General features: G+C 38.5%; 1 protein-coding gene across 1 annotated transcript in view; it reads right to left on the reverse strand.

Moving 5' to 3' along the window:
• The window catches only part of SPARCL1 (SPARC like 1), a 49,159-nt gene continuing 33,658 nt past the window's right edge, over positions 1 to 15,501 (reverse strand). The window contains exons 3-11 of the mRNA XM_066385198.1: positions 14,138 to 14,314; positions 12,797 to 13,747; positions 10,812 to 10,884; positions 9,716 to 9,834; positions 9,117 to 9,237; positions 7,480 to 7,616; positions 5,503 to 5,651; positions 3,950 to 4,098; positions 1 to 410 (exon numbers count right to left, since the gene is read on the reverse strand). Of these exons, the coding sequence (XP_066241295.1) occupies positions 382 to 410; positions 3,950 to 4,098; positions 5,503 to 5,651; positions 7,480 to 7,616; positions 9,117 to 9,237; positions 9,716 to 9,834; positions 10,812 to 10,884; positions 12,797 to 13,747; positions 14,138 to 14,314 (1,905 nt within the window). The 3' untranslated portion in view covers positions 1 to 381. The remainder of the gene's footprint in view (positions 411 to 3,949; positions 4,099 to 5,502; positions 5,652 to 7,479; positions 7,617 to 9,116; positions 9,238 to 9,715; positions 9,835 to 10,811; positions 10,885 to 12,796; positions 13,748 to 14,137; positions 14,315 to 15,501) is intronic.

A 15,501-nucleotide genomic window follows, 5' to 3' on the forward strand; every position in this document is an offset into this window, starting at 1 on the left:
TTAGGATTTTATGGATTTTTATTAGGCTATTAAACATTGAAGATAATACACATTCACAACAAAAGAACATTTTTCCATTTTCTTGATATTATAGACAAAATGAACGTATCTCATAAATGTATGCAGAGTGATTAAGTTAAACTACTATTTATAAACAGCATACAGTATTTTGTATATACTGACCTACTTTAAAATTTTTTATCTCCAAAGTTAATGTTAAATGCTGGGTACATATACAGTTATTAAGTAATTACCCTCATTGTCTTCTTAGACATGCAAATTTTTTGCTAAATGAAATCTACAATGATCACGGCTGCATGTTTCAGATGTAGTCAGAACAGAGGAGGTTGCTGGAAAGTTTAAATTCTTTCAGATCTTAAGTTAAAACAGGAGATTTTCATCTATGTCTTCTGTAAAAAATGAAAAGAAAATCACATTTTAGAAAGTACCCTGAGAAGTATTATCAACAAATAATGTTAGAGTTGAAGGATTGGAGCAGTTATTAAGAAGGCAGTAAGAATGTTCTCAGTCCTGGTAGGGCATCAACATCACCTAAGTGAAGCTTTAAAAAAAACAACACAAAACTTCAGGTCTCACCCCTGGTTTCCTGAATCAGAGTCCCCAGGGGTGGGCCAATGACATGTATATATTTAGAAAGCTCTGCAGGTAGTTCTGATGTAGGGTGGAGAACTATTGATAGAGGAGGCAGAGGGGAGACCCAGTCAAGTAGTGCCAAGTATAGCAATCTATAAGAATCGTTGAAACATTGTGAAAATAACTAGAGGTATAGTGCCAGTTCAATCAATTGGAAAAGAATTTGTTGCTGCATCTACGGAAAAAGGCAAAATGCTCTGGGGGCTATATGACCACCCTTTACCAGTATAACCCACCTTCACTCAGTAACTTAAAGCAGATTAATATGAAGCATGCTAAACTACTACCCTGTCTGGGTGCACCAGGTAGCTTTCCTGCCCAATATAATGATAAATATCTTCCTCTCACTCCAAGAGTTGGAAAGATTATGAGATTTGGTATGTATTTTTTTGATCACTTGCTTCATTTATAAAATTGGAATAATGGTCTCATTAGTTATAAATTTACTTAATACTTTGCACATATTTGAACAAGTTTATATTCTTGAATATATCTTGAATACATTCATATTTTTAATAGATATCTTGAATATGTTTATTTTTTTTCCCCTAATATAACTGCCCTAGTTCAAGTTCTCATCAATTCTTACCTGAATTTACAACCTCTCTAGTGTTCTTTGGCTTCTTCACAATGTAACCAAAAGAAGCTTTCTTAAATACAAATTTAATGAAATCACTCCCCTGCTTAAAACATTTTGATGATCATTCGTGCTCCTAGGATAATGTCTTTAACCGGCTTAGTAGAACCTGCAGGATGTGACTCGTTTATTAGTCTCATCTGGAAGACTTTCCTACAGATTAGCGTGGATATATATCAATGACTACAGTATGTTATGTCCTGGGCAGAAAATAAGTAAGACTCCTCCATCTCTTAATTGAATCCCTTTTTGTACACAAAGTGACAATGAGACCTGCTGGGCATGAGCGACATGCCATAATTCACAGAGCTAGTTAACAACAGAGCTGGAATATTTGAGCACATTTAGTTCGAATCAAAGGCAATTAGAATTCAGAAACACCCTAGCTAAAATTACCTTGCCCCTTTTTTGATTTCTCAGCCCAGGGAAGGAAGGGTAGACCTACAAATAGAGATATATATATAGTATATATACGTTTTGCTTTCCCTATCTGCATCCCAAAACTAACTTGTTTACTTCCTCTGAGTGGATGTTTCGTATTTGTTTTATTGGTTTGTTATGTGATCATTTTTTCCTTCTTCAAAATAACATAATCACAGCCAAACCACAGTGAGCAAACAAGACCATTAGCAGCTCTGCGAGTCACTGAACTAGAAGCAATTCCTGCTCCTCCCGACAACGCCCAGCACGGAGCCTGAGCGAGCCTCCGCGTTGCAGAACTGCCCCACGTTTCAAAGGAACAGGGAAGCCTGACTGGTTTCTTTAGATAAATGGTCTCAGTTCAGATTCACCTTTTGATTCCTCCTTTAAAATCAAGCGCCAGATTAAAGGGATTACATAATATGTACTGCCGCAACTAATTTATTCTCCCTTCAAAATGGTGAAGAAGGGAGGGCAGGGAAGATGTACTTGGGTGCCTTTTAACATGGGAATCGGAAAAGCCAGTTTTAACCATTTTTACAAACATATTTGAATTTATAAGTATATAGAAAAATAGGTGTTAGGAAGGAAATTGGCATTATTTGTATGAATCTGGGTCTTAATAGTTTGCTAATTTTTCTATCAGTGCTAACGGTATAAACCCTATGTGGTAGCCAGACTTCTAGATGGCCCTCAACAACCCCCTCCTCCTGTAACTCCTCCCACATTGTAGCGGGGTTGGTCTATGTGACCAACCTAATATGGCAGAAGTAATGATATGTCACTTCTGAGATTAGGCTATACAAGACATTAGAGCTTCAGTCTTGTAGTCACTCTCTCTCTTTGATAATTCACTTTGGAGGAAACCATTTGCCACACTGTGAGCAGTCCTATGGGGAAGACCACGTGGTGAGGAACTGGAGCGTCCTGACAATAGCCACCTGAGGAAGCTTAGAGCAGATCCTCAGCCAGAACCACTGGGGAAACTATCCCTGGATTTCTGATTTTAGGAAACTGTGAGAGAGACTTTAAGCTTCTAAACTTCAGGGTAATTTGTTACACAGCAATAGACAATAACTGCACAGAACTAGTTGCTTACAAAAATATATGTTCTTTGCTCATTACAGTTGTGCTTATTTCACATAATACTATTGTAGAGAAAAAGAACTAATCTTTTCTGCTTGCCTATTTATCAATAATAACTAAATCATGCTCTCAGCTCTTTCTCTCTGATTACAAGGCATTATACAGATGCATAAAGAATATTCTTAAAGTGAAATTCACACAAGTTACCTCTTTTTGGGAAATTCTGACCTTTTCTTTACTGCTTGGTTGCATGTCATCCTACATGGATGTTGTGAATATATGTGTAAAATCTTCCTTTAGAGATTTGATCACTATTCATTTACATTTTGCAAGCAGTTTTGCTTGCTTATTTTTTAAAGTATCTTTCAAATTTTGATTATTCAAAACATGCTTGCTCATAAAAGTCAACTCTAACTTAGGAAAGGAAAGGGAAGTAGATTAAGACATAACCTAGCAAAACAAATGTCTAAATTTAAATTACCCCACTGTGGGAATAAAGAAAGAAGCTCTTTTATTTTATTTGTTACTGAAGATGAAGTAATGGATCACTTTTGTGATGTAAGACCCAATCTTCAGTGTGTTGGTAATAAATTCTGAGTCTTCTGATATCTCCCTTTGGCAGAATTGGGCGGGCTGTTTTACTCTTCACATACAATTTTTAAAAGTTTGGCCCAATACCCAGGTTAAAGGAGCCCTCTGAAAAACTAGATAGAAGGTGACAGAGGACAATCTGACTTTGGGTGATGGGTATGCAACATAATTGAACGACAAGATAACCTGGACATGTTATCTTTGAATATATGTATCCTGATTTATTGATGTCACCCCATTAAAAAAATAAAATTATTAAAAAAAAAAGAAGCCCTCTGAAAGTAGGCACAACTCTGGATTCACATCATTTTCTGAGGCTTAACCAATGGATGAGACCTCAATACAGGTACCTCCTAAATATTCACACTAGCTACTCTTTGAAAACAGAGAATCATAAAGAGAGTAGAAAACAACCTTGCCATGACAGCACTTACTCTGAAGGAGTCCTCCCTGGGACGCTGCCACCTTGCTGTGTCTAGGTTTCAATTTGAACACACAGCAGGATCTCTCTATAAGGACTACAGGGTTTAGGGTTTGTCTAGAGAATGATGATGGATTTACCTTCTTTAATTCCAAAGCAGTGACCCCACTCCTTCAGGGTGATGTGCTTATCCTTGTTGGGATCACATTCATTGAAGAAGCGAGTTATGCAGTGTTCCATGGGCACCAGAGATGCTCGCAAAGGAGCAAGTTCAGAATATGTCAAGACTCTGCAATAAAATACATGGCAGCCTATTAACTGAGTAACCTGTGTGTGAAAGTTAACTCTTAGAATTATCAAGGGCAATTTTTTTTCTACAAGGTTGCTGGGTATGCCCAATAAATAGTACAATCATGAAGAGCTGCAAATGAAATAAACTATTTATGGGTCAGATTGATAGCTTTGAGGGTATTAATTCACAAGTTTTTCTTCTTCACTGGTAACTATCTTCCCTCCACCCTACATTTATAGGGGTGCCCCTCAGCCATCATGTTTGTACAATCTGACTGTTCCAGAGATAGGCACTTGACCCAAATTGGGCCAATCAGATTGCCTTGGGACTTCAGGATCTAGACTGAGAAAGAGAAGAACCTCTGTGGTGGGCTGGACCCTAACCTGTGAACTAGGGTGTGGCCATAATCTGTTTTTTTTCTTTCTTCTTTTCTTTTCCAAGTAAGAGGAGGAGAGATAGACAAACTCCCGCATATACCTCAACTGGATCCACCTGGCAACCTCCCTCTGGGGCCACTGTTCTGCCCATTGGGGCACTTGCAGCCAAGCTATTTTTAGCACCTGAGATGGAGGCTCCACAGAGCCATCCTCAGTGCTCAACCTGATGTGCTTGAACCAGTCAAGCCATGGCTGCAGGAGGAGAAGAGATAGAAAGAGAGAGAGAGAGAGAGAGAGAGAGAGAGAGAGAGAGAGAGAGAGAGATAAAGGAAGGGTAGAGAAGCAGATAATTGCTTCTTCTGTGTGCCCTGAGTGGGAATCAAACCCAGGACTTCCACAGCTGGGCAGATGATCTATCACTGAGCCAACCATCCAGGGCCTTAATCTGTTCTTTTCTTTCTTTCTTTTTTCTTTCTGTGAGAGGAGGGGAGGCAGAGATAGACTCCTGCATGCGCCCCAACCGGGATCCACCCAGCAAGCCCACTAGGGGGTAATTCTCTGCCCATCTGGGATGTTGCTCTGTTGCTCAGAAACTGAGCCCTCTTAGCATCTGAGATGAGGCCATGGAGCTATCCTTAGCGCCCAGGCCCAACTCTCTCCAATCAAGCCATAGTTGCAAGAGGGGAAGAGAGAGAGAGTGGGAGAAAGAGAAAGAGAGAGAGAAGGGGCAAAGGGAAGAGCGAAGAAACAGATTGTCACTTTTCCTGTGTGCCCTGACCAGAAATCAAACCCAGGACTTCCACACACTGGGCCAACACTCTACCACTGAGCCAACTGGCCAGGGCCAATCTGTTATTTTCAAAGCAGTTTTTTGTAGAGACAGTTAACCTCATTTGTTTGGCATTTCAGTGTTTTAGACTGAACCCAAGAAATGTCCTAAAATGGTTTAGAATTCTCTTTGTAAAGAAAATTAGACACTATATCAGGGAGATGACCTAGTCATAGGAAAGTAAAGAGTTTTTACCTGTCCACAGGATGTTGGTCAAGTTCACTAAACTGCCAGTGTACAGGATACACATACATGTGATAGTTTTTCTTAAAGTCCCTCAAGAGAAGGTCGATGGAATGGTCCCCAGCCAAGAGTCTTTTTTCATCCAGGTAAATTTTTTTTACCTGGGTTTAGGAAGGGAGAAGATAGATCATCAGAGAATCGAAGAAGTGTAATCAAATTATCACTTACTAAACCTTAACATGAGTAACAATAACATGACAGAGGAAAACAAGCCCAGGCCTTTGTACGAGAGTAAATGAAATGCCTTCTAATCAACACTATACCTTTTCTTCATTCTACACAGAGTAATAGCTAACATTAAAAAAACTTAGTTTTCAGAAGAATAGCCTTTTTTAAAATTTTTCTTTTAATTAAGTAATATTTATCACATTTTTAAAAACAATGAGAGGTTTTAATGAAAAGGGCTAAACTGACTTCAGCAAAATTGTTGATTAATAAGCGACCAGCCCTGCTCTTCCCTGTTGGCATACTCCATCCTTACTCCTCATGAATTCCACCCACTGCCTGCTCAGTCTCAGTTCAACCTTCATGTGATACTGTTTGGTCATCCTCATGAAAATTTCTGTTTAGTTTCTAATGCTCTCAAGGCTCTCTGTGATGATGTATTAAAACGAGGGGATAGAAATTATTTTGGGGCAATGTGAGTAATGCTCTTAGCTGGTGACATTACTCATCATTTCACTGCATAATTAATTGGAAGCAATCAGAACAGAACCTTTACCCAGTCTCATGAGCGCATCTACCAACTTCTTATTACTATGCATGAACTTCCTGTGCTGTTGATCTAAGCCCATCCCTCATTGATGCTCAGGACCTCATCCCTTCTCATCTACTCAAGAATACCCTATGACAGTTGTGCATCTTTCTTTCTATACTGGGTTATTTCCAGAAACACACAAATATCCTCCACCGTGTCCCACAGGGAGATTGAACTCTAACTCACATTCCCTTCCAGCTTCCACCCTATTCCACTTTTCCCCTTTATAGCAAAATGTCTTGAAAATATGTTTGTACTTAATAATCCCATATCTTTCCTTTTATTCTATTTTGAACTCTGTCCACTCAAGCTTGTCTTCTTTCTATTCTGTGTTAACAGCTCTTGTGAAGGTCAACTATGATTGCCACATGCCAAATCAGTGGCCAACTCTTAGTCCTCATCTTAGAACCTGTAAATAGCATTTGACACAGTTTATGCACACCCTCCCTATTGTTTTATTTTTTCTTTATAGTACACTTCATCCTGACATATTTTATACATATATTTATATATTTCCATGTATGTTCATATATACGTATATAAATATATACATATACATATATTTAATTATACACATATATACTTATTAGTTAAGAGTCTGTGTTTTTTGCCTAGAATATAAGCTCATGAAGGCAGAGAGTTTTGTTTTATTGATTGCCTTATCTCCAGCGCATAAATCAATTTCAGGTACCTAGGGTGCACTCAATAATTACGCGATAACATTTTCCTGGGAACTTCTGTAATAATATTTTGCACATTTTAATCTTCATATATTACTGACATTGTGAGTAATAAATTCTCGTATATCATAACTTTATGTCTGGCCTATGAGAGAAAAAAAAAACCCATTTAGATTTAAATAATATGTCCGGGCCTTAACCGAGGTTTAGTTTGTTTACCCAGGCGTTTGTTCTAGGTATGAGTTGAAGAGCCCTTGTTTAGGCTACTGCCTTTGTGTAGGAATGATGTGGTTTGGTCGTGTCCCATACCTTGTGGCATGAATGGTGACCACTACTATTCTGTTAATACGTATGTGCTAACCAGGCATGGGGAGGCAAAGTGGGCTTTTGCTATATACTCAGTGGGAGGTAGAAACCCCACCACGCCCCTGACACCTTTTTCCTCAGGCCCTGTAGACAGACACTTAGGGAGCTGACCTGTGGATAACTTACTTTATTTCTCTGCTTCTCATTTAAATATCCAGCGTGTTCAGGGTTAGGCTCATAAAGTTGCATGAGGATATTCTTGAGCCAGTCTCTCATTCTTAGAGGAAACTGAGTCACTTCAAAGTCCGTACAAACAGGAATAGCTGTTTCAAGCAGAAAGTAAAACAATGTTAACCTTTGGGTCTTACTCCTGTCCTATGGTGAGTCCTTATTATAGGAAGTGTGGTGACTAACAGCATTCTCACTGCCCAGTCATCACAGCAGTGGCCCTTAACCCTGGCCACACAACAGAATTGACCTGGGTGGTTAAAAAACATATCAAATGCCAGCTTCCATTCAGAGGAATTCTGATTTGATAGCTCTGGGGTGGAGCTTGGGCATGAGGATGTTTCAAAAGCTCCAAAGTAATTTCATGTGCAGCCAGGGTTGGGAACCATGTCTCTCAAACCAGAGCTGGGATGTAGAGGCAGAGGACACAAGAGCTATTTATTAGGGGAAAAGATAAAAAGGTTGGAGGTAGCTTATACTGTGGTCACAATGTAATACTTTTAGATCTCAGTGGCTTAAAGGAACAAAAGTTTTTTTTTCAGTTCTATTGATATATAATTGACATACAACACTCTAAATTTAAGGTATACAGCATAACACAACACACAAGTATTGTGAAATGATTACCACAATAATTTTAGTTAATTTTCATCACCTCATATACTTACAAAAATTTTTTTTTACTTGTGATGAGAACTTTCAGGATCTAGTCTCTTAGCGAGTCTCGAATATAACTGTATAGTCATCATGCTGTACATGACATCAAATGCTTATTTCTTGACCCTGCTACAAGTCCAGTACAAGTGGGCTGGCGGATTCTCTCTCACTGCAGTCTCTCTGAGGCTCAGTACGATGGAGACTCCACCATCGCAACACAAGGGAAAAGGAGTGTGGAGAACCATCCACCGGTTCTGAAACACTGTTATTCAGAACTCACAGGGATGATTTTTGCTCAGATTTCCTTGGACAAAGTAACTCATATGGTCACATCTAAAATCAAGGGGGTTGAAAAGTTTAATCCTCTCGTGGGTTGGAAAGAAGAGGAGCACCGGAAATATGAGTGAGCACTGCTAATGTGGAGAATCACTTAGCACTGAGGGGATCCAGAGACAGTTGAGAATATCCTGAGAAAGGAAGATGATTTTTTTAAACAAAGCTTCTGGAAGAATATGTTGTCATAAAACTTCTTGGCAGAAGCTTATCTTGATTAGAGAAAAGGACAAATAAATTAGCAAAATTCCAATAATTCATCTCAATTATGACGTGGATAATATTAGATAGTGGTTTTGAACCCTGGCTGCATGTTAGAATTGTCTAGGTTACTTTTAAAAACAAATGAAAAAACAATGCCAGGGTTCTAACCTAGTTCAATAAAATTGAAATCTCTTATAGTTAAAGCTTGGTCATTTTTCTTCTTATTTTTTCTTAAGTCTGCTCAGTTGTTTTTAACGTGCAGCCTGGGTGCAGAACTATCATATATTAACTTGCTCTTGTTTGTGAATGTATGAGTACAGATACGTGTATTATTCAGATATGCACAGATTTACCACAAACCCTCCCAGCATTGATGATTGGTAGTAGTGATGAAACCTTACATTTGCAGGGTCCAAAATAATCCAGCTGCAGTTGGTGCCCCTTTTTGGTCCCCTCCAGTCTGCACTTGGTAGCAAACAGATGACAAGAGCTCGCATAGGTCTCATTGTCAGTGCCACAAACCTAGGAAAGACAAGCATGAGATTAGGCTCATGTTTCTGAATGTTCATCAGGAAAATACTCTGCTTCTTACTGCTCATAGCCTGTCTGGTAAAACTGTGCTGTGCCACACATGTGGTCAGGTGAGGCTATTACAATTATATTAATAATCGCATTTGGCACACACACAAAATTAACTAAGCTGTACCAGTGGTGATGATAATTTAGCTTTAGAGAGGCTCAGTAGAATGAAAGCTGAAGATGTTCCAAGGATAGAATGAATTTTGAAATGATTTCTATAGATCAGTTCCATCATTACCTTTTTAGGGCACAAGTGGAATTCTTTGATTTTGTTGGCATATGTTCCTATTTAATATTAATGCAAATATTAAATGACAACCTGGGCTTTTACCTAATTATTTTTTTAACAAAAATTTCAATTGCTGTTTTCAATTAAATCACTACTTGTTGCACCTTAGAGGCCAGTTTGTAGAATACTTACTTGGTCAAGAAGTTTCGTGGGAGGACAAGTCATTGGATCTTGACAAACACAGTGGGGTTTTCCCTGTTGGTCAGCCTTACACATGTGTCCTCTTTTACACTGGAAGTTCATGCAAGAATCTAAGAGAAAAGTTTGGACAGGATAAGTTAAATTGAATATGTAAACTCAAATTCATCCAGACCATTAGTTCCATTTCTATTAATAGGAGAAAACTGGGAAAACAGCAGAAACCATTGTAATGTTAGTTCTCAGGTGTCGCCCTCTGGCATCAGACTATTTAATACAATAGTCTAGATTTGCTGTGCACTTTGGATCAGAGATTTAGAATGAACAAACAGCTCTTCGTGGCCTGCCTGCACTGGTCACAGTCTGAAGTCTATAGTGCAGTTTGGTACAAGTTGTTCAGAGGTTAAATAAGCCATGAGAATTTTGTTGTATTGAAATGAAAAATATTTGTGATTAGGAATTAGATATTAATTAAATATGAGATGTAAATTGACTAGTAAGTTATGGGTTTAAGAATCAAGAAGTTAGAATAACTTATTCTCAGAAGCAAAAGGATTTAGATATAAAAAATTCTAGTTTTCACAGTAATATTTATTGCAACAGGACTTCTCATTTGTAAACACATTTATTTACTCAAGACCTTCAGGGGATGCCTGAAACCATAGATAGTACTAAACACTTTATACCATGTTTTTTATTCTACGTACATACTTATGATAAAGTATAATTTATAAATTAGGCACTGTGAAGCACTGTTCAGCTACTATTGACCTATGATGACACATCCAGAGGAACATCATTGATTTTGGGTGATCCCAACCCAGGAGCAGATGATACTGATGGTTGGGAAAATTTAATATTTTTGGACTTCCATTGACTGAGGGTAACTGCAAAAAGCAAAACCACAAATGGGGTGGACTACCGTATATCAAATATGTGCAAGAGACTGTCTACAGTTTATGAGAGCATTTCCTTGGGGAGAACTGGGGAAAGGAGAATTCTGTGCAGTCACAAATGAAGGGATGGGGGGGTGGCCAGTTCCATCTCTTCCTTGATAGAGTCCCAAACAGCTTTCTTAGTCCATACTTACCAACATTGTACATTCTCATGTTGTCTTCACTTGAACTTTCATCTTCATTTAGTGAGCTCTCTGCTATTTTGTCCTTTATAATAAAAAGAGGAAAAGTTTAAGTATATTGGAAAGCTGTTACATAATTTATATTTCTACTGTGCAAATTTTCACTGAGTTTTTCTTTAAAAATTTTTTTATTATTGATTTTAGGGAGGAAGGGAGGGTGAGAGAGAGAGAGAGAGAGAGAGAGAGAGAAATTCATTGTCTCACTTATTTATGCATTCATTGTTTATTCTTGTATGTGCCTGACCTCGGATCAAACCTGTGACCTTGACAAATCGGGACAACACTCTAAAAACTGAGCTTCCTAGCCAGGGCTCACAGGGCTTTTCACACCCAAATCGTTTCAGATCTCAAAAAGAGACACCACAGAGGTAGAGCATCGGCCCAGCATGTGGAAGTTCTCGTTTGATTTCCAGCCAGGGCACACAGGAGAAGTGATCATCTGCTTCTTTACCTCTTCCTCTCCCCCTTCTCTCTCTCTCTCTCTCTCTCTCTCTCTCTCTTTCCACTCTGCAGCCATGGCTTGAATGGTTTGAGCAAGTTGGTCTCACGTACTGAGGATGGCCCCATGGCCTTACCTCAGGGGCTAAAATAGCTCATGCTAAGCAATGGAGCAGTGGCTCCAGATGGGCAAAGCATCGCCCCATAGGGGGCTTGCCAGGTGGATCCTGGTCAGGGCACATGTGGAAGTCTGTCTGTCTGCCTCCCTGCCTCTCACTTAATTTAAAAAAAAAAGAAAAAGAGACACCAGTCACAACTGTGGAAATAAATAGTAATCCTCTGAGAACAGAAGCTATTTCTATCTTCATCAACTGGATTCAGAGCTGTTATCTTTGGGGCTCACTCAATAAAAGTTGGAACTAACATCAGGAACAAAGTTGAAACTTCTTTAGATTTGGGAAAACACAGTAGAAATGTAATATTATCATGCAATCCTCAGTAATGTTACCTCAGTAATCTTTATGAAGCTACTGGTAAACGTTTACCAGTTTTTAAAGCATAAGAAAACTACTACCTTACAATGACAGCAGATTTCTTAGTAATCAAGAATATTATTAATATCTCTTCTCGGCCTTTTTGCTAAGATCAAGTGAAGAATATTGTTGACCTTGCCCACCAAATGCTGTGTCAAGACCTCCTGGTGGGTGGTTGCCAGGGTTTTGAATGAAAGCTCCAAGTTATTAAACAACCAAATAACAATATGCTTCTCCCTTACTCTCACTCTGCTGTATCCCAATGATCATTTTGTGCTTGTTTGCTTACTAGAGTTGTAGCTGAAGTCCTCCTTTTTAATCTTTATAGCTAAATCAACAAACATTTTTGGATCTCTTCTTATGTTAGAGGCATTTTGCTAGATATTAGTAATTCAGTTTGCTATGACATGACACCTACCTCCTTTCAAGGCATTAGGAGCAGCAGTTGTCAGTATCTGTCAGAGTTTACCATTCTAGTTAGTTCTAGGGACTTTCAACTGCCAGTATCTGCCTTTGAGGCTTCAAAACCGACTCAAAGGACAGACTGCAAGTTCTAGGAAATTAACACCCTCTTGGTTTCTCAGCCTGTCTTAAAGTCCCAGCTCTCACTCTCCAAATGGGACAATTCAGGGGCATGTGCTTTCTATGGCTTTCACCAGGTACCTTTGATTAGTTTCCTTAGCCTCCTTCTATGTCTTCTCCACTTCTCGTTGTCCCCTGAACTAAAATAACAACAACAACAAAACTGCACTAAAACTCAGGGTCTGCTTCTGGGGGAACCCAAATAAAGCATTCATTTTTAGCCTGACAATGAAGATGTGGAGGAAAAGAAATAGCTGTAATATATTTCATAATGTACTGATAAAGATAAGTATGGGAGACTGGAAGAGCACAGAGAAAGGTCATGGCTATTTCTTGATAAAGCCAGCTGCTTTATCAGACTAGCATCACTGTAAATAACCTTACCCCTTGGGATTCTTCAAGTTCACTGGGATCTACATTCTCATTCTTATGTACTCTTTGCTCCTCATATTCGATGTGATAGTAATTAGAATTAGCTTTTTCAGCCTCCTGGAAGGCCTCGCTTGGGATAAAGTCTTCATCACTTGCACTGTGCCTGGGGCCGTCATCACCATCATCACTAGGCTCTATGAGCAAAGCCTCAGAAACAGTCTTTTTCTCTATCTCCTCAGGGTTGCTGATAACTTCAAGGCCAGCTTTTCCCTCCTGACTCTGCCATTCAGTATCTTGATCATGCTTATTGATTTTTGATGCGGCTTCCTCTTCCATTTCTTCACTGGAGTTACCCTCTTCTTGTTCTTGCTGACCTTGCTCAAGTTCATCTTTCTGCATCTTGCTTACTTGAGTTGGTTGATTGGACTCTTTCAAAATATCATCAGATTGGGTACTGTCTTCTTCCTGCTGGCTATTAGAATGCTCCTGGGGAAATTCTCCCTCCCCTTCTTGGTTATCATCATGGGTATTAACTTCACCTGGATCCTTTTCTCCTTCCTCTTCTCCATTGGAAATGTTTGGATCCTGCTCTTGGTTTTCTTTGTCACTTTGGTCTTCACCGTGGTTGCTGCTCCCATTCAACTGAGGGTGTGAATCATTTATAGGCTGTTCTTGGTTTCCCTCTGTCTTTATGATGTGTTCTTGCTGGTTAGACTCTACAGTGGAACTAATATCAGGAGCAAGAAAATCAATGTTCTCTGGTAGTTTTTTCTTTTGAGGCTCATTTTTATCTTCTTTCATGTCTAATGTGCCTTCAGTGGGTGTATACTCCAAATTCTCACTTAAGTCACTTTCACCTTCCTCTTGATCCTGTAATCTCGGCTCTTGACTGTAGCTCTGGTCCTGATCTGCTGACTGGTCATGGTCTTCCTCCTTTGACTTTTGTACTGATAGTTTTTCAGCCTTAAAAGAAAAAAAGTTTATTTTGAAACAAATTTGATAACTTAATATTTATATATATATATCACATTTATAATTCATAAGCCAACATTTAATATTTATTATTCTTTTTTTTCATATAATAACATGTAAATTTATAATGTCCTTCACATTCTATAGCTACAAGGTTTCCTGAATTTGAACTTTGTGAAATGAAACAATTATATAGCATTTCAGTCCAGGAGTGAAACTCATTAATTGTCACAATTCTTCTAGTAACTGGAGGCAGTTGATATGACCATCTTTAAAAAAATTAAACTGACATAAGAAGGAAGTGATCTCTTTGACCATGCTTTGAAATAGAAAACTTTGGAAAAATTTGAAATTATGTTAGCATAACCATGTGATTTTTACCTTATTGTTGGGTTGGTCTTTTGCAGATACTGTAGTTTCCTTTGCATTTTCTGCATCTTCAACCCTTAAAATGGGCATTGTAGTGGCATCAGGTGTTACTAACATTTCATCCTGTTGGCTGGAACTCAGAGGATCAGCAGTTGGTTGGGAATGATCAGATAGAAACCTTGCATTTGTCTAAAAAAGAAAAAAATTGATTTGTGTTTTCACATATGGATCTTAATGTTTAAAAGTTTTAGTTACTTTTATTACAATTATTAGTAGTAGCAGTACACTTCAGTTCTAACATCAATTAGAAAATATTCTCTAGAATTTGTAAGGATATAAGCAAATATCTACAATATAATCTCAAGTGAAAACAGAATCCCAATCATATTTAAGAAAAAGTTATGGCCCTGGCCAGTTGGCTCAGTGGTAGAGCATAGGCCAGGCATGTAGAAGTCCCTGGTTCGATTCCCGGTCAGGGCACACAGGAGAAGCTACCATTTGCTTCTACACCCCTACCCCTTCTCTCTCTCTTTCTCTTCCTCTCCTGCAGCCATTGCTTGAATGGTTTGAAGAAGTTGGCTCCAGGTTCTGAGGATGGCCCCATGGCTTCATCTCAGATGCTAAAATAGCTCAGTTGCCAAGCAACAAAGCAGCAGTCCCAGATAGGCAGAGCATCACTGGGTAGGAGGCTTGCTGGGAGGATGCTGGTCCGGGTACATGCGAGTGTCTGTCTCTGCCTCCCTGCCTCTCACTTAACTTAAAAAAAAAAAGATATATGCAGAGACTGGGTGAAAATAGAGCAAAAATTATTTCAATAATGTTGACCTTTGAGTTTTGGTATTATTTCTGTGTTTTCTAAATTTTTACAAAGTGTTCACACTTTATAATTTTGAAAAATATTGCTTAGCAGAAGTTGAAGTTAAATTAAATTAACCATATGATATAGCTTTGTGTATTTTCCTTAAGGTATAATAGCATTGTATATTTTCTTAGTTAATTACTCACTGATAATTAGCAGAAAGGTTATAAACCTTTTATTCAATATTTGTTTACTTTCTTAACACTATCAGCCCATAGTCATCAAATGATCTTTTAATAAAAACAATTTAATGTCAACTAATTAAAAACCTGTGGACAGGGCACCAAGTCTAGTAAGGAAGAGCAACTATGACATATTATTTTCCCCAGAGAGATGGCTCCATCTATTTCTTGCAAGATTGGAAGCATAATGGAGAAGTTGAGATAAGACATCTTCCTTCAAGTCTTGACTCTCTTATTTACCATCTATCGGTGGTTTTGTTCTATCTCTCCTGTCTTCTTTCAAGGTAAAGTGAGCAGAGATATCAAGACAAGGTTATGTACATTAAAATATTTTA

The sequence above is a fragment of the Saccopteryx leptura genome, chromosome 5 (assembly GCF_036850995.1).
Source record: "Saccopteryx leptura isolate mSacLep1 chromosome 5, mSacLep1_pri_phased_curated, whole genome shotgun sequence".
Classification (NCBI taxonomy): domain Eukaryota; kingdom Metazoa; phylum Chordata; class Mammalia; order Chiroptera; family Emballonuridae; genus Saccopteryx; species Saccopteryx leptura.